The sequence below is a fragment of the Musa acuminata genome, chromosome BXJ1-4 (assembly GCF_036884655.1).
Source record: "Musa acuminata AAA Group cultivar baxijiao chromosome BXJ1-4, Cavendish_Baxijiao_AAA, whole genome shotgun sequence".
NCBI classification, from domain to species: Eukaryota; Viridiplantae; Streptophyta; class Magnoliopsida; order Zingiberales; family Musaceae; genus Musa; species Musa acuminata.
Genome location: NC_088330.1, coordinates 23570890 through 23590383, shown reverse-complemented (window position 1 = coordinate 23590383; position 19494 = coordinate 23570890). Strand labels below are relative to the sequence as shown.

At 39.2% G+C, this 19494-nt stretch overlaps 1 protein-coding gene across 2 annotated transcripts; it reads left to right on the top strand.

Moving 5' to 3' along the window:
• Positions 1-16914: 16914 nt before the first annotated feature.
• LOC135650621 (fructokinase-1-like) lies at positions 16915-19194 on the top strand. 2 transcript variants are annotated; one of them, XR_010501579.1, is made up of 5 exons: positions 16915-17394; positions 17569-17901; positions 18002-18118; positions 18203-18497; positions 18611-19194. XR_010501579.1 is itself a non-coding variant. In XM_065170110.1 (4 exons), exons 1-4 carry the CDS (start codon positions 16999-17001, stop codon positions 18329-18331), a joined length of 975 nt encoding a protein of 324 aa, XP_065026182.1. In that variant the 5' UTR covers positions 16915-16998; the 3' UTR covers positions 18332-18532. The 2 variants fall into 2 exon arrangements, 1 of the variants encoding a protein (XP_065026182.1); XM_065170110.1 differs by lacking the exon at positions 18611-19194 and having other exon boundaries at positions 18203-18532.
• The last annotated feature ends 300 nt before the right edge of the window (positions 19195-19494 follow it).

Genomic DNA, 19494 nt, shown 5'->3' with positions numbered 1-19494 from the left:
AGTAGAGATGCTGATGAAAGAGCTAAGCAGATAAAGAAGCTACATGAGGGTGTGAAAGCAACCATTGAGAAACAAAATGAGAGGTACATGCAAGCTGCTAACAAACACAGAAAACTTGTGGAGTTTAATGCAGGTGATTTGGTCTGGATTCATCTAAGGAAGGAGAGGTTTCCGTCGGAAAAATTTGAAAAACTGAAACCTAAGGCTGATGGTTCATTCAAGGTGTTTAAGAGAATTGGCAAAAATACTTATGAGATTGAGCTACCTAATGATTACGGAGTATCCCCAATATTTAATGTGGCTAATTTAAGTCCTTTTTATAATCATGATGACGAAACAAACAAGAACTTGAGGACAAGTCTTTTTCAACCAGGGGAGATTGACACGGGAGTGTCTAATTTGCTACAATCTGCTCATATGGACCATACTGATAATATGATATTTTTTTCAACCAACAATATTGCTACATAATCTTCAACTCAGCCTACTCAGATAAGACAGCTCATCAGCATATTCCCTGCACAAACGAATACATTAGTGGAGTTGGTTGGCAGTTATAAAGCTGTATCATGGTGCTTTTCTTCATGGCTAAGGAATACATTAATGGATTTGGTTAGCAGCTGTAAAGTACTTAATTTCAAAATTTCCTACGCATGAAGGGTTGTTTCATGCACTAGTATTTATTTTGGGGTTTATGGCTTAGAAAGGGTTTAGAAAACTGAGGATATTGGTAGAAGCTCTCTTGGAGTGCTCTTTTGAACTCTGTATCTCTTGGATGCATCCTTGAGTGGTGAGTCTTTTGCTTTCAGTTTTGTATCCTTGTTTATTATCATTAGGGTGGTGATCTTCTGTATCCCTTTTGATTTTTAAACTTGGTGGTGAGCTATATTTCGTTTTATCGAAGTTTCTTCAAAAGTGCATTCCTTGCTTTTTGTGACATTTTCTATCTGAACAACTGTTATATCGGTGTTCTTTCGAAATCCATTCTGCATTTGTACCCTCCCCGGTATCAACTATAGCCCTGGTGTCCCCACACGAACAACTATGAGACTAGCTGCCTCCATCATACTAGACATAGTAGGTGTGATTATTTAGTAGGCGCATGTGTGTGTGTGTGTGTATGACATAATAGGTGACATAATGTGTGTGTGTGTGTGTGTGTGTGTGGCTTGCAGGGCATCTATGACTAGGTACACACACACTAGATATAGTAGGTGTGATTGCTTATACACCTACTAAACACACACACACGCTAGACATTGTGTGTGTGTGTGTGTGTGGCTTGCAGGGCACATATGACTAGGTACACACACACTAGACATAGTAGGTGTGATTGCTTATACACCTACTAAACACACACACACGCTAGACATTGTGTGTGTGTGTGTGCGCGCGCGCGCGTGTGTGCGCCCGCGTATGCACGCCCGTGTGTGTATGTCTAGTCAGTGTATAAGCAATCACACCTACTATGTCGAGTGTGTGTGTGTGTGTGTGCATGTGCATGCATGCGTGTGTGTCTAGTATGTGTATATGCAATCACACATCATATAAGTAATCAAATCTGATGATCTTGAACTATAGCCTAATGTGATCTAGCTCGGGCCAATGGCCCAATCACTCACATCATGATCTATTTGTGCATTGATGCATCTTCATGCCATATGATCATCCATCTTATCTTCATCAGTTCTGCTAGCATCTCAATGTATCTCCATACGTCATGATCGTCCGTCTCAACCTCGTCGGTCTCGTTGTTACTTTTACGCTCCCGCCGTGCCCCTTTATATAATTACGACATAATCATAAGCATGTGGCCCTAGAATAAAAGAGAAGATATGAAGGCACGTAGGCTCCAATAATAACAATAATCACATCACATACACATATACATCATATCACACGATATATGATCATCTGTCTACATCATATATCACATGTATACATCATCATGTAGGACTACTAGATGATGATGATGACGATGATGATGATGATAATAATAATAATAATAATAATAATAATAATAATAATAATAATAATAATAATAACTATTTAATTAATTATTTTATAGAGTTTTGGGTTACCTTACCCTAGTGTGTCCCATGCGGCCAGGAAACCTTGGCTGCTAGGGTCACCCCTATAGTCAGGAATCCCTAGTCGTAGGATAGTGTTGGGTGGCTAGGAATCCCTAGCCCCTAAGGTCCTCTCTGTAGCCAGGAAACCTTGGCTATAGGGCAGCCATGGGTGGCCAAGAATCCCTAGCTGCTAGCTTGCTCCATGCGACCAGGAATCCCTAGCCGTATGGACACTTAGGCGGCTAGGAAACCCTAGCCGTCAGGGGTTCCCCTTGCAGCCAAGAATCCTTGGTTGTAGGGGCTCTACCCTACTTGGCCGAGAGCAGCATGACTGCTTTTAGTCTACTGCAAGTGGCCAGGCCGACACCCTCTTCTAGGGCTCTTGGCCAAGGCTACAAGTAGCCTTTTGCTGACCTATAAGGCTACAACAGTTGCTGCACTTTCTCCCTCTTTTGTGTTGACAATTTTGACATAAAAAGGTCTCTCTAAAACACCTTTTAACAAAGAAAAGAGGTGCAGTTTCAGATTTTAAAACTACGAGAAAAAATCATAGTGATCACGCAAAAACAATTCTATGTAATTCATCAACACACGTAGTTTAAAAACCAATCGATCGCACAAGCAACTTAGCTCTGATACCATTGTTGGGAAACTTGGACAGAGTATCACATGCGTAATAGAAGAACAGAAAAAAAAAATCTTAGATTTTCCAAAAGAAAAAGGGTTTATCATCATGTGAAGATTGATGCATAAAACAAAACGAAAAACCAAAATCGCACATATCAAGTGAGATTTGTTATATAGGGAGATTGTATATCCTTGTAAAATCTCATATCTGTAGGAGTGGATGAAAAAGATCAACTGTCATCCTCTCTAGCGGTGACCCACACGATAGATACGACGAAAATGCTCCTCAAATCGCTACACGATCTTTCTTTCCGCACATGCATGCACACACACTTGCAATATCAGTCTAAAAGATCATCAATATGTTGGTCTTCTATATTTCTTATTTAAAAGCTCAAAAAGTTTTAGTAAGGTTGCTCGTCTACAAGCTTTTTTATATTTTTAATATTTAGAGGTTCAAAGAATCCGACATAGATTTTGGTAGATTAGCCAAAGTAAGAGCGTATAAGGTCATCCATATTTCTTTATAATGTCGATCTTATCGGTGACAGCTTCATGCATAATTGCGCATCATCGAGCTAGTCATAATCCAGCAAGTTGAATATGATAATTTAGGATGACCACTCTTCATTTTGTATCTTGCAAGACAACCCTTCACCATCAGCCGGATATGTTATTATTTTGTTAGATGTAATAGATGACTGGCTAATAAATGAGTGTGCACATGATAAGACCTAAGGTATTATCATAAAAGAAAGAAGAATGAGATGATCACTTCGAGAGGATCGACCTCCTTGATCACTTCGAGGGGATCAGCCTCTTAGGGTTTGTTCATAGACTGAAATAATATTTCATTGATTGATTACCAAAAAGAAAGGGTTACATCACTATTTATAGAGTTCCACCAGGACTCTTAATAATAAATAAATATTAAATAAACCTCTACTTGACTCTAACTGAACTAAACAGACTCAATAAACATTATTCAAAGGCTTATAAAAAGGATCCAAACAATTCCTCCCTCTTCAAATCAGTCTTGTCCTCAAGGCTGAGCAGCATCAAACTCGAGGAGCTTCTCTTTCAGTACTTCAGTCATAGGCTATCTATAGCGCATCACAACCCGTTGATCAAGTAAATATGGTCTCCACTTTTTGATAGTGTAAGTAACAGGTCAATCTTTCAGTGTAGTAATCATTGTAAGAAACTCCTGACCCTATATAATCAATTTTATCTTTGAACATTTGCTATCACAAGTTAAAATCCGTCCATCAATGATCTTTACTTCGAATCTGTCATAACCTTCAATGTGGTGGACTAATCGGTCAACAGTCTCACTGCCTATAAAATTGTTAGTGCTATCAGTATCAATTAAAACTATAACATACTGATGTTCCAAAGTTTCGCCAACTTTCATAGTTTGCGGGTTAGAGTAGTCGGTTAATGCATGCATTGTATGTATGGTAGGTTCAACATCTTCATTAGAATCTATACCTTCATGATCGGAGTCCACATTCTTAGCTTTCGGTTCCTCTCCAATTAGTTCAATCATCAGAAGTTGCCCTTGTTTACATCGGTGCTCCATACTCCATTTTTCATCGCAATGCCAGCACAAACCCTCCGCTGATCTTTCTTCGAGTTCTTCTCGGGTTAGTCTGCGAATGTTAGGATTTCGATTGGGAGTAGATGGGGTGGGCTGCTTGCTAATCACCTATTTATTGGCACCTCTGTTTCGACGATATTCCATGCTGATTTTTTCCTCATGCAAGCATGCAAATGAAATCGTAGCTATCATAGTGCGAGGTGGACGAGCCTTAACTTCACAATAGATCTCTAGAATAAGCCCTTCAATAAATGTACCCAGAAGTTATCGTTCCGACCAATCTCTAGCTTGATTTGATAATTTTTCAAACCTACTCTGATATTCCAACACTGTAGAAGTCTGACGAATTTTGACGAGCTGTCCATCAACATTCTCATATTCGGATGGGCCAAAGCAAACAAGAAGCCCTCTTTTAAACTGCTCCCACAAAGAAACTCCATGGCAAGTTTCATACTAATAGTACAATTGGATTGCATCGCCATCGAGCTAGATTGAGGCCACTTCTACCTGGGATTCTTCTAGGATTCTGTGAAAACGAAAAAAAAATTCCGCCCTAGAGATCCAACTAGTCGGATCTCCATCTTCCCATCTCAGAAATTCTACCTTAATGCGTAGATAGTTTATGTCACAATCTTGGGGCCCTTTTCCTGTATTTTCAGATTTGTGCAACGTAGAACTTGAGCTCCTATCTTGTTGAAATTTGCTGAGGCTCTCCAGTAAGCTCTTTTTGAAATCATTAGGTGTTTCTTGCAGCCGGTTCTCAATTCTGATTTCCAATGCTTCCATATATGCTTTCACTGAGTTATCGGTGGCCATTGCGTAAGACTGCAAATCTATAATCTCAGCTCCTATTTCTAGTGTCGGTCAAGGGCATCAGCACTGTCGATGCAAAGTTGCCAATGAGGTGGACGCCGAGGGCAGTGCGGCATATTGAATCTCGTATTTTGATGATGAAACCACTTGATATGTGTTTATGATTTAATCTACGTTTTTGAGTGATGCAGGATGCTTCGATCAAGATGAGACAATTAAAGCAAGAAAATCATGTTATGCCGGAGAAACATGTCAGAAGATTAGACGTTGGGCCAGTGGATCGGTCAACGTATCGACAGAAGGCTTTGAGCCGTGGATTTGGGCATCGGGCCAAGAAAAGCGGAGATTGTGCCAAGGATATCGAAGTTGCGGAGTCAACTAGCCGATTAGGCAATAGGCCGCAAGAGAGGACGATGCGCCGAAGAATCGGACGAAGCGTCGAGGGACCAATGACATGCTGGACAATTTGATTAATTGCTTAGGATTAATTGTCTCGATCGAAGTTTTATTTTAAGTGTGCATGATTAACTACGATAGCTTGAAGATATAAAGCAAGTCTACCAGAGTCAAGTTTGATGGGTGTTCGAGAGTCCGCCGAGAGTCCGAAGATTCGTTGGAAGTGCTGTTGGAACCAACCGAGAAGAAATCAGGGACTTGCCGAAGTTTCGGAAGTCTACCGGAGAGATCATCGGAGGTTCGCAGAGATCACCGAGAAGGTTCGGTTACTTGCCAAAGACTCGCTGAACTCGCCACAAGACCGGGAGCCTGCTGGGAGTCCGCCGGAAGAAATTTGAGGGTGTATCGGAAGTCCGCCAGAAGTTCGTCCAATAGCTCGCTAGAAGGAAACTCGACGTTGCCGGTTAAAAACTTGCTTAGGACTATGTCTTAATTTCATAGTTTATATGTAATTAGGGTTAGGATTAAGGGTTAATCCTATAACCCGGTTATGGGCCAATTGGGCACAAGTTCGGACTGGTTTGGGCCAAGTTTGGAGCCCAACCAGTGAGCTGAAATAGTCTAGGCAGTGGCACCGCCAGACTAGGCGGTGGCATCGCCCAGAATTCGAGAGTTCCGACGGTGGCACCGCTAGCAAACTACTGGATTAGGCAGTGGCACCGCCCAACACCCGAGAGGACTAGGTGGTGGCACCGCCAGTACACTGTCAGTGTTAGATACTAACAGGCGGTGGCACCGCCAGCACCGGGAAACCCAAAAGCAATTCAAATTTGGAGCCCAAATTTGAATCCTCTTAGGGCCTATAAATATCCCTCAATTCTCAGCAGAGAATACAACCTTTGAGAAGTTAGAGATTGAGATAAAGCCTTAGCAGAGTCTTTAGCAAGTCTTGTTTTCAATAGCTTAAGTGTTCACCTCCCTCTTTCTCTTTGAAAATCTGTAAGAGTGTGAACCACTTGTAAAAGATTGTAAGAGGGGTATTTGTCCTTCCCCTTTAAAGTGATTTGCTAATGGAAGTTGGGAGCCTCATCGAAGAAGGCTTCGCAAGTGGATGTAGGTCATTTTGGCCGAACCACTTTAAATTGATGTGTTCCTTGAATGTGTGAGTGTTTACCTTTCTTAAACCATTATTTACATAGCAGCAAGCTTTCGGTTTTTATCTTCTCACTTTGCTCGAGCTACTTTCACTAAGTCATTCATTGTTGAATAGAAATCTTTACACATTTACGAAATCGTTTTCAAACTTATAAGTTTTAATCCACTGCACTAATTCACCCCCCCCTTCCCTTCCCCCTCTTAGTGCCGCTCCGATCATAACAATTGGTATCAGACCCACGGTTTTCTACTTTGGTTTAACACATAAATAGAAATTGCTCTTTTCGGTCTTCAAGAGGGTTACTCTCTCATTCGTCCTCCCTTTTTCAATGGGATGGACTACATTTATAGGAAAACTCGAATGAGAGTTTTCTTACTTTGGATTTGAATTTATGGCACATAGTCGAAAATGGATTTGAAATGTCTTCTCTTCCAATGAACCATTGGAATGATTTGGAGAAGAAGATGTTTTCTTTAAATGCAAAGGCTATGAATGCCTTATATTGTGCACTTGACAAAAATGAATTTAATCACGTTTCGAATTGTGATTTGACTTTTGATATTTGGAGAACTCTTGAGGTCACTCATGAAGGCACTAACAGAGTGAAAGAGTCCAAAATCAATATTCTTGTGCATTCTTACGAACTTTTTCGGATGAAACCAAGTGAGTCCATCGGAGACATGTATACTCGTTTCACGGATGTCATCAATGGACTCAATGCTCTTGGTAAAGATTTGTCTAACTTTGAATTAGTAACTAAAATTCTAAGATCCCTTCCAAAGAGTTGGGATCCAAAAGTTACTACCATTCAAGAGGCCAAGGATCTTAAAACATTTTCACTCGAAGAACTAATTGGGTCTCTAATAACCTACGAAATGAATAATGTGACAAAAAGGGAACTCGAGAATAACCTTCCAAAGGACATGAAGGATTTGGGACATAGAACACATGAAGACCACTCGAGCATAAGCTCAAGTGATGATGAACTTAAACTACAAATGAAACAAAAATTTAAAAGCAAAAAGAACCGAACTACTTGCTTTGAATGCAAGAAGAAAAAAATTGGGATGAATTGAGCTCCTCCGAAGATGAGGAGAAAATCAAGAAAGGCAAGGTGACAAACTACACCTTAACGACTTTAAACGATGAGGTAATCGAAACCCCCTTAATTTATTTTGAAATTACTTGATGTTTTCCGTGATGTATTTTTTTTAAATAATTATTTTAAAAAAAAATTGTATGTTTTATGTTTATAGAATAAAATGTTAGATTTAAATCTAATGATCATATGTATGTGCTTGAGAAGCAAGAATGTGTATTTTGATGATTTCCATATTGATTTTCAATGACGATGCATGGCTTTTGTATGGAAGGCTTGATGATTTTTTTATGAACCTTGTCTTTGGTTTTCAAACATGATGTATGGTTTTGACATAAGAACAAAATTTGAGCATGCTAATATAAAGTCAATCACATAAATTAAAACTAAAGAAGTTTTAGTTATCTATAAGAATAATTCAAAATTATGTTCAATGAAACTAATGCATAATAATGTAATAAAAATATTAAATGTTTTGATACCATGATTGATGATTTTATCATGAGATTTTAAAAGTTATGCATGATGATTTTTATGATTTTTTTTTTCGATCCTAAACATTGATGCATGTTTTTATTTGCCATAAAAGAAAAGAACATGTATGTATGAAATAAATCACATGAATTAAAACAACTAAAAAGTGAAAAGGTTTCTTCTTAAAAAATTTATTTTTCTGACTTTATCGATTTTTTAAAAAGAGAAATTAATGAATCTATTTGTATCACTTTTGTGCATCTCTTGAAAATGATCTTGATTTGATGATTTAAATTAGCTTTATCTTGATTTTTTGAAATTTGTAAATTGAGATTTCTTATGCTTAAGTGAAGATTCTATATGCATGAATTAATGTCTTGTTCTCTTACGAGATCGAATGAATTCTATCTTTTTCATGATTTTCTAAGAATTCTTTACATTTTTTATTTAAGAGGAGATTTGTTAAAATGAATCACGATTTCTCTTGATTTTTCGGAATTATAACTTGAGTATTCATTTTATAAATCAAGATTATTAATCATAATTCTCTTGTTTTATTAAAGAGAATATTTTTCAAAATGAATAATTAAGTTGTTTTCTCTTGATTTTTCGATACCCATAATTTGAGAAAATGTACCTTGATGCTTAGAACATTTTATGCATAAATTGATTTTCTTTATGATTCAATACTGTTTTGTAATTATGATATATTTATCACATGATATGATTGAATCACTATTATAAAAGAAAAAGAAAATTGTTAGCTTGCTAATTGCAAAAATATATGCTAGCTTGAATGATAAAACATGAGATTGTCTATAGTGCAAATTTATTGTTCTCATGATGTGTAGAATGAAATAATGATTAGAATCTTGATGGTTTTTATGACAAAATTTATTTTTCGATCCTAAATGATTGATGATATATATATATATATATATATATATATATATATATATATATATATATATATATATATATATATATATATATATATATATATATATATATATATATATATATATATATATTGCACAAAAAGGACAAAGGCATGCTTGTATGAAACAACTAAATAGAGAAAAGTATTTTTCTTGAAATTTTTTTTTCTCTATCTTATTGACTTTGATAAATCCATTTGTATTATTTTTATGAATCTTATGGATTAAGAAAATGATTTGAATTTAATGGGTTTTATTGAAATCAAGATCTTGATTTCTCGTAATTATAATTTGAACTTTCTATTGAATGAATCAAGATTGTTTTCTATTTAAAAGGAGATTTGTCGAAATGTTTCATGGTCTTTTAGTATTTATGATCTTGATAATTATGTTTTGAAACTTTATGTAAATCAAGATTGTTCATCATAATTCTCTCTTTGAATATTTAAAGAGGAGAATTTTCTAGATGAATCATGATTTTGATGATTGAATATTTGATATGCATGAATTGAGATCTTGCTCTCCTACTATTCTTTTTGCTATTCACCAAAAAGAAGACTAATTCTAATAAACCATGATATGCTATATGAATTTTATTGTATTCATGAAGTAATATCTCATCACCAAATTTTTTTATATTCCTTCATGTGATGATATGAATGCATGAAACACTTATGATATAAAATTTGTGTATTCATGAAATATTTATTTCATCACCCAATTAATTCTTCTTGATGTTCCTAATGTGATGAAATGAAATTATGCATGAAATACAAATGAGAAGTTAATGATCATGCATGATAGAATGTAATGAACTTTGACATTTAGATATCATCAATTGAAAAGCTATGATCATGTTGCCAAAATGATGTATCATGAATGCTTGAATATCATGTATGATATGCTCATAATGATGATTGATTTATTTGTATCATGCATGAAAAATGAAATGTATGGTTTTAAAATTGTGTATGTACGAATTTAAAAATATGATGATGCATAATGATGAAATTATGTAATGAAAATATTAAATATTTTAAAATCATATTTTAATGTAATGCATAATGATCATGCTTAATAAATTTCAAAATTATGCATAGTGATTTTTAAGTAATTTATGGATTATCGATTTTTATCATGATGAAATGTTACATTTTCGGTTTTAAGTATGATGTATGTTTTCATACAAAAAACTTTAGCATATTGATTTAAAATCATGTTTAATGGTTTTATAATTCGAAATTATGCATGATGAATCTTGCGATTTACGGATTATTGATTTTTATCATAATGAAAGTGTCTTATTGATGTTTGTCGTAATAAATCTTACACTTTCGGTTTTAAACATGATACATGTTTTTATTTGGCATAAATGAAATAAAATCATATGATTTGAAATAACTAAAAAGAGAAAAATATTTTTTTCTTGAAAATTATTTTTCTCTATCTTATTGATCTTGATGATTATTATGATAAATCTATGTATAACATTTTGAATCTCTTGAAAGTAATGTTGAGATTTTGATGAATTTGACGATTTGAATTTGAATGAGTTTATATTCAAATCATGATCTTGATTTCTTGGATTTACTACTTGAGATTTTTTTTAATCACGATCTCTTCTTTGTACACTTACAATTTTTGTTATTTATAAAAAGAAGAGATTTGATAAAATGAATCATGTCTTTTGTAATTCAAGAGGTCTTATCTTTCATGACATGATGCCGTTGGATTTATGGCTTGTATGCCTTGAAATAATTGAAATATTTTGTACTATTTTATTCTTCCCTTATTCTTTCTTGTTTATAATGATAAAATGAGAAAAGTTATGATCATGGATGGCAGGATATAATTTGACAGATTAATACCATGATGATTTGAAATATTTATGATTTGGAATGATACATATGCAGTTTATTATGATGATGTATGTGATGTATTGCATATGATGTGTATCATGAATGCTTTAAATGATAAATGTTTAAGAAAAAAAAAATATTTTTCTCATACATGTTTGGTACCAACAATCATGAAGTGATAAATACTTAAAAATATTGATTTAATGTTCGGTATCATGAATACTTTATTATCATATATGAAAATAATGATAAATATTTTAAAAATAAATGTTTATATCATATTAGATAATTTTACATTTTGTGCATGATGAGTTATAGTGATGATTGAAACAATGATTGAAATAATATGAATGATGATTTGGAATCATGCATATAATGATGAGTTTATATGTTTTGAAAATATATATGATGATTTGGTATTATGCATGCAATATTTTAACGTATGATAATGATGCATGATGAAATATTATGATAAAATAATTATTTTGACATTCAAGACTTGAATTTTCATCTATGCTATTTACCTTTGTCATAATTTAGAAATTAACGTAAGGGGTCTTCCCTTCTTTTTGACAATGACAAAGAGGGAGCAAAACATACTAGAAAGCTAATTTGCTAGCTCGCACAATTCAAGAAAAAAACAAAAATTATACTTCTCAAAAGAGAAGAAATTGTTATCTTGAATATTACCAAGGAGTGTTATCTTGCCTATCTCAAGAAGCAAAAAGTTAACTTGAACATCTAGCAAAACTTATATTTCAAGAAGTAAGAGTTACTTTCTTGATCATCTCAAAATTGCTAGCTTACATGTCTTAAAATATCAAAAAAAATTTGCTAGCTTATATATTGTAAACTTGCTATCGTACTACCATGTATATCTATGATGATAGCAAACTTGCATGATGAAAAAAATGGATATTATATTTTTCATGCAATAAGTTGAACTTGTATTTCCAAATACATGATAGTGGAAATTCTCCTTTTTGTTGATGACAAAGGGGGAGAAGTATGATCATGTTATGCATGATGACGTGTTGCAAATATTTATGATGAATAATTGCAATGACTTGAATTCAGTTTAAATTCAAGGTTCTATCAGTATGGTATATTGATAGGAGGAGTTTGTTTAAACTTGGGAGTTAAGGTTAACTCTGTCATCAAGTGGTTATCATCATCAAAAAGGGGAAGATTGTTGAATCTCGTATTTTTATGATGAAACCACTTGATATGTGTTTATAATTTAATCTGTATTTTTGAGTGACGTAGGATTCTTCGATCAGGATGAGACAATTAAAGCAGAAAAATCATGTTATGCCGGAGGAACATGTCAGAAGATTGGACGTCGGGCCGGTGGATCGGTCGACATATTGACAGAAGGCTTTGGGTCGTGGATTCGAGTATCGGGCCAAGAAGAGCGGAGATTGTACTAAGGATATTAGAGTTGCGGAGTCAACTGGCCGATTAGGCAATAGGCCGCAAGAGAGGACGATGCGCTGAAGAATCGGACAAAGCGTCGAGGGACCAATGACATGCCGGACAACTTGATTAATTGCTTAGGATTAATTATCTTGATCAAAGTTTTATTTTAATGTGTAGGATTAACTACGATAGCTTGAAGATATAAAGCAAGTCTACCGGAGTCAAGTTTGATGGGTGTTCGAGAATCCGCCGAGAGTCCGAAGATTCATCGGAAGTGCTGCCGGAACCAACCGAGAAGAAATCGAGGACTTGCCGAAGTTTTCGGAAGTCCGCTGGAGAGATCATCGGAGGTTCATGGAGATCACCGAGAAGGTTCGGCTACTTACTAAAGACTCGTTAAACTCGCCACAAGACCGGGAGCCTATTGGGAGTCCGTCAGAAGAAATCCGAGGGTGTATCGGAAGTCCACCGGAAGTCCACCGGAAGTTCGCCGAAAAGCTCGCCGGAAGGAAACTCGACATTGTCGGTTAAAAACTTATTTAGGACTATGTCTTAATTTCATAGTTTACATATAATTAGGGTTAGGATTAAGGGTTAATCTTATAACCCGATTAGGGGCCAATTGGACCCAAGTTCGGACTGGTTTGGGCCAAGTTTGGAGCCCAACCAGTGAGCTAAAATAGTCTAGGTGGTGGCACCGCCCAGAACCCGAGAGTTCCGGCGGTGACACCACCAGCAAACAGCTGGATTGGGCGGTGGCACCGCCCAGCACCCGAGAGGTCCGGTAGTGGCACCGCCGGACTGGGCGGTGACACCGCTAGTACACTATCAGTGTTAGACATTGACAGGCGATGGCACCGCCACTAACAAGCGGTGGCAACGCTAGCATCGGGAAACCCAAAAGCAATTCAAATTTGGAGCCCAAATTTGAATCCTCTTGGGGCCTATAAATTCCCCTCAATTCTCAGTAGAGAATACAACCTTTGATAAGTTAGAGATTGAGATAAAGCCTTAGCAAAGTCTTTAGCAAGTCTTGTTTTCAATAGCTTAAGTGTTCACCTCTCTCTTTCTCTTTGAAAATTTGTAAGAGTGTAAACCACTTGTAAAAGATTGTAAGAGGGGTATTTGTCATTCCCCTTCAAAGTAATTTGCTAGTAGAAGTTGGGAGCCTCATCGAAGAAGGCTTCGTAAGTGGACATAGGTCATTTTGACCGAACCACTTTAAATTGGTGTGTTCCTTGAATGTGTGAGTGTTTACCTTTCTTAAACCATTATTTACATAGCAGCAAGCTTTCGGTTTTTATCTTCTCACTTTACTCGAGTTACTTTCACCAATTCATTCATTGTCGAATCGAAATCTCTACGCATTTACGAAATCATTTTCAAACTTATGAGTTTCAATTCGCTGCACTGATTCACCCCCCCTCTTAGTGCCGCTCCGATCCTAACACTGCGGTCACTGCGTTGGAGGAAGAGTTGCTGTCCTATTTTTGTTGCTGCATAGGGTGAGAGCGCCAAGATTGGAAAGCAACTGTGTCGATGTGGCTGCAGCTACTATGACCCAAGGGGGCGATTGCCGAGCAGCGGGGTTGAGGCTTCGGTGATGGCAACCTGTGATTGTGGCAGAAGATGCTAAGCAAGGGGGAGGCGGCATTGAAACGATCGAGGTTAAGAAGAGGAATCGATGGTGCGTGCTCTGCTGGGGTTAAGGCAGGACAACGTACTTGCTACGGTTGTTGCATGCACTGTTGGAGGGCGACTGCTACAGAACGAGGGATTGGTAGTTGGCCGGGAGCTGCGGCGACGATGGTTGCTGGCCGGGAACTGCGATGATTGGTGGCTACGACAAAAAATGCAAAGTTGCTCTGTTCTGATCGTCGCGAGGAGAGGAGGTCGAGCGATTGTGACCGAAGAGGAGGCGGGCGGCGATAGAGAAGGAGGCAATGAGGGTCACGACTAGGAGACGTTGGCCGGGAGTAGAGGCGGGGGAGAAGATACAAATGAAAGCGCCAGGTAGGAATGACGTACAAAACAAGGTGACAAGATACAAATGATGGCATGCCATTATGGTCCTTAGCACCGAGCCATATCCTATCGTGTGCACCTCTTAGGGTTCGTATCCCCATCACAATCACCAAACCTTCTTGCTACGTATCCTCCCCGGCACTGATGCTTTGACTTCATCTTGCAGATGCAAACGCACACCCACCCCACAATAAAGTTCACCGAATCAGACACAACGGAATCGGTGAAAAGGGTGATCCATCAGGAGATGGGAGAAGAATCCCGCGGGGGCGCTGCTGCGCCGAACCAAGGGGGTCCCTTCCGCCACCACGTTGAGCTCGCCGGGCGCCGAGGCGTAGCGGGCGAGCGCCGGCGGCGGCCCATTCGATCTATTGTCGCTTCCGAAAGAGAAAAGGTTGGCGCATCCCATCTGGATAACTATGAACGCGATTGCAATGATATTTGCGATGGCCATCTTCACGCATTGATGGTGAGAGCGAGAAAGTGACAAAGAGACGACGTGGCGCCGGTAAACTAATGATCGACGTAGATAACGTCAGCGCGCATCGCAAAGGTAAGTTTGGCAGCGACTCACCCCCAACCAACCCGATGGCTGCCTCCCGTGGAGCGTTTGGTAAGGCGGAAAACCGACCCCAAGTCACTCGCGATCTCTAATACCATACACGCATGTGACTGGGTCCCGCAATTCACTCCAAAGTGTTTGGAATTTGGGGTGTGCGTGGGTCGGTTAGGATGTGGATACGAAAACCAGGAGAAAACGTATCCAAATATAATTTGGGATCAACAACAAAACTACAATGACAGAAGCAATTCATTCGAGGAAGAAAATAATATTTTTTGGAAGGGGTAATTAATTAAGTAGGTGCTGTATCTTCTAATTCTTTTAATTGCCTCGGTTCTCTGATGCATCTCATCAGCACTTGCTGTCGATTCTTCCCATTTGATAGTATATCTTGAATCGATCCAAGGTGTGATCGCAGATCATGCAAGTAAAACAAATAATGATATCCGACGCAGTCGTCGTGATGTTAATTGTTTACTTGTTTGAGAACAAAACATAAAAATAACAATAAATTTGACGAAGATTAAATGGACGATTATGATGCAGGGCAGGGCATCATTATGCCTAGAATTTATATTCATTATTGGTGAACAATATTCATTCCAGTGATAATAATAAAATTGTTTTGTGAAAATAAGATTGTACCTGTTGATTCCAAGGTTACGTGTATCGCTTCTCTTGTTAGGACAGGATGACGATTTTGGCATGCTCAGAGAATTTTTGGTTCGTCTTTCATTGCCAATGTCAATGTTTGGGTGGGTCCCATGACACAGTTGTGCTCCCATGACAATGGCATGGTGCAAGTTGGAAAGTCACGTCGGTGACAACTTGCATTTGGGTATAGCAGCCATGAGATTTTTATTCTTCTTTTTTCTCTTTTCAGGAAGCACAACTAAGCTGTGTGCAAAGAGAGGAAAAGTGACGTGTGGATATGTTTCAGTCATTACAAGGTGCTGCTGCTTGAAAACCAAATCCCGGTTTGACGGTGGCTATATTTAGCAACCGGAACCGAACCATGCTCCTCATGGTTTACCGATCGATGGTTTCCAACCAAATCAAAACCGAGGTGATTCAATTTGATTCCAGTTCTTGAATGAATATTGAATATTGAAATCAGTATCGACGGTTCTGATTCAGTTCTAAACCAGAATCGGTTCCGATTCTATTATGATCTGACTAGAAAAATCAAAAAACATAATTATCCCTATAAATAATTGATAAGATCATTTAATTTCAAATTAAGAAATATGAGAACCAAAGACTCATAAGTTCACCGGATCTCTCTGGCTCATGCTTTTTTAAGTTCACAAAAAAGGATAAAATCATGAGTAATTCCTCGTGAGCCTATGGGCCGTACGAATGATCAACCAACCAAATGATCTCATCTAATATCAATAAGCAATTTATCCTTTCTGTCGATTCCAAAACCCTAAAATCTTATATTAATATTTTAAAATATGGTTGAAGATATTGAAGCCCTAAATCTTGAGATCTGAGAGTTCCATGCATACCGGTGGAACCTAATCCAAGATTCATGTATCCGATCTCAACCCTTCTTGGAATACCCAGCAGACATTTTGGACCACAAAAGTCTAGTCTCTTATATTATACCTAACAAATTATATTGACTTCAAGTTTACCATACCCTCCAAAGACACAATTAGACAACGGAGAGGAAGCAAAGTCAAATCAGGTCTCCTAAGAACTCTGTAGACACTCTTATGTGCCAGGCCAAAAGCACACCGTATCGTGAATCAATTTTAGAGCATATATCTCTCCCACAGGTCTCCTTCCCATTGTATTATACTTATCCAACCGAAGCTAACATAGTTTGACCATTCCATGCCACCCACCCCCCCTCCGTGTTTATTACACCCACCTCCCCTTCTCTTCTTTTTCTTCTTCTGTCCCGTATAACTCATTCTTCTCGTCTCTCCTCCCTTTCGAACACCTAAAAGATGGCCGACTCCGGCGAAGGCCTCATCGTGAGCTTCGGCGAGATGCTCATCGACTTCGTGCCGACGGTGTCGGGGGTGTCGCTGGCGGAGGCCCCGGGGTTCCTTAAGGCCCCCGGCGGCGCCCCGGCCAACGTGGCGATCGCCGTGGCCCGACTCGGGGGGCGCGCTGCGTTCGTCGGCAAGCTGGGCGACGACGAGTTCGGCCGCATGCTGTCGGCGATCCTGCGGGAGAACGGCGTGGACGACACCGGCGTCACGTTTGACGCCGGGGCCCGCACCGCCCTCGCCTTCGTCACGCTTCGGGCCGACGGCGAGCGTGAGTTCATGTTCTACCGCAACCCCAGCGCCGACATGCTTCTCACGGAGGCCGAGCTCAACCTTGATCTCATCAGAAAGGTCGATCCTTTATGTCTTTGTTCTATAGGACCTGCTCATCTTTTGTTGGTGCATGGATTCTTGTGATGAGCATGTGATTCGTCTCCGCCAAGAAATCAAAAGTCTAATTCTCTTTCCTTTTATTACTCATAAATTTGGATGGATGGATGGATGGATGGATGGATGGATCTGCAGGCTGCAATCTTCCACTACGGATCGATAAGCTTGATCACGGAGCCCTGCAGATCGGCTCATCTGAAAGCCATGGAGGTGGCCAAGGAAGCCGGGGCGCTGCTGTCGTACGACCCCAACCTCCGGTTGCCGCTTTGGACATCGCCTGAGGAGGCTCGCAAGCAGATCCTGAGCATCTGGAACGAGGCAGACATCATAAAGGTCAGCGACGTCGAGCTCGAGTTCCTCACCGGCCATGACTCGGTGGAAGACGAGGTGATCGCGCAGCTCTGGCGCCCAAGCCTGAAGCTCCTCCTGGTGACGCTCGGTGAGAAGGGCTGCAAGTACTACACCAAGGTATAGAACACATCTCTACTTGCTTAGAACTACTCTACCTCAAACGCCAGTGAGCAGGCCAAGCTAAAAAACGAACTCTCTTGCTCTGACCAACTCCAAGGATTTCCATGGCGCCGTCGCGTCCTTCACAGTGGAGCAGGTGGACACGACGGGGGCCGGAGACGCGTTCGTCGGCGCACTGCTCCGGCGGATCGTCGAGGACCCGTCTGCGCTGCAGGTGAGTGACATCCCATCACCAGTTTGCTTCAGCACTTGTCCGCCACCAGATACTTACCGTACGGAGATGCGTGTTGGGCTGCAGGATGAGAAGAAGCTGAGGGAGGTGCTGAGGTTTGCCAATGCGTGCGGGGCGATCACCACCACCAAGAAGGGTGCAATCCCCTCGTTGCCCAACGTAGCAGAAGCAATGCGACTCTTTGAGAGCGCATAGAACATGATTAGATCTCGAATTGATCCATAGCTACCCTTTTTTTTCTCACAAGCTCTTCTTGTGGCCTTGGAACTGCAAGGCCATCATCAATTCCCTTTCTTGATAACCCTTAGCAACCTTTTACAGATCGAGTTGGTTTCTTGTCGAATGGACTCTACTACCTCAGGTAGTGGGCAAATAATAAATCCATTTTAATCAAAATGTTCATGGTTTCACGATATCTATTTCAGGGAGCAAGAAATGCTTCAACCCTTCCTAACATCTGACGTTTGATAGCAGGAAGCTATATTGTCTGCCACCTATATGATGAAATGTGCATGTTCCTGTGCGGTGTTCTTCTTCCTTCTTTTACCTCCTCGGAAAACAGAGGGGATGAATCCCTATCTAAAGATTCTTCCATATCATGTATCAAGAAGGAATATTAGAGGGAAAAGGGTGACGAAATAAAAAGCGGCGTTTCTGGATGGGACGATGCAGATACATTCACCGATTTCTCTCCAATTACGAGCGAGAGGAAGCGCGAGACAACATATGGGGGGAGGGGAAGGGGAGGCTTGCCTGAAGCAACCAGCGGCGACGACCGTGAGAGGATCGAAGTGACAGGATCAGGAGGAAGCAGGAAGCAGGAAGCAGGAAGACGAAGCCAAGGACTGCTTACTTGTTCAAACCCTAACGACAAAAGGGGATGCGAGGAAGAGGCGAAGACGCAGTGCGTACTGACGTCTCCACCGAACCAGAAATCTGTTGTTTACCGCGCGGGGACGGCTACGGCGTATGGGCATTTATAGTTATTAGCCAGTTTAAAATCTTGAGAATTCTAATTATTAAGGGAGTGAAATATACTTAATAAAAAAGATTTCTTATGTTTATATCATATTTTTATTACTTACCACCAAACACACAGCAATTGTGATGTTAGATAAACATATAGAGAGGCTTTTTAGATATAGTGCAAGGTTTGTACTAAGTATAATTTGCCATTGTAAATTTAGTCTGACTTAATCCCGCCAAATATTAGGATCCTCCCTTATCCCATGACATTAATATACATTCAGAAAGCCCAGATTCAACCATGATTCCTAAGATATAAAATGCCCTTGAACATTCCTAATATTTTCAACATCATAATAAGTTTTTAAATAGTAAAGACATAAAATGTGTCC

What these genes read in the sequence shown, in the direction of transcription:
- LOC135650621 (XM_065170110.1), top strand. Translation starts at nt 16,999, where the DNA reads ATGGCCGACTCCGGCGAAGGCCTCATCGTGAGCTTCGGCGAGATGCTC. An exon ending in ACCTTGATCTCATCAGAAAG is followed by an intron (nt 17,395 to 17,568) that starts GTCGATCCTTTA and finishes ATGGATCTGCAG; the next exon opens with GCTGCAATCTTCCACTACGG. An exon ending in AGGACCCGTCTGCGCTGCAG is followed by an intron (nt 18,119 to 18,202) that starts GTGAGTGACATC and finishes GTTGGGCTGCAG; the next exon opens with GATGAGAAGAAGCTGAGGGA.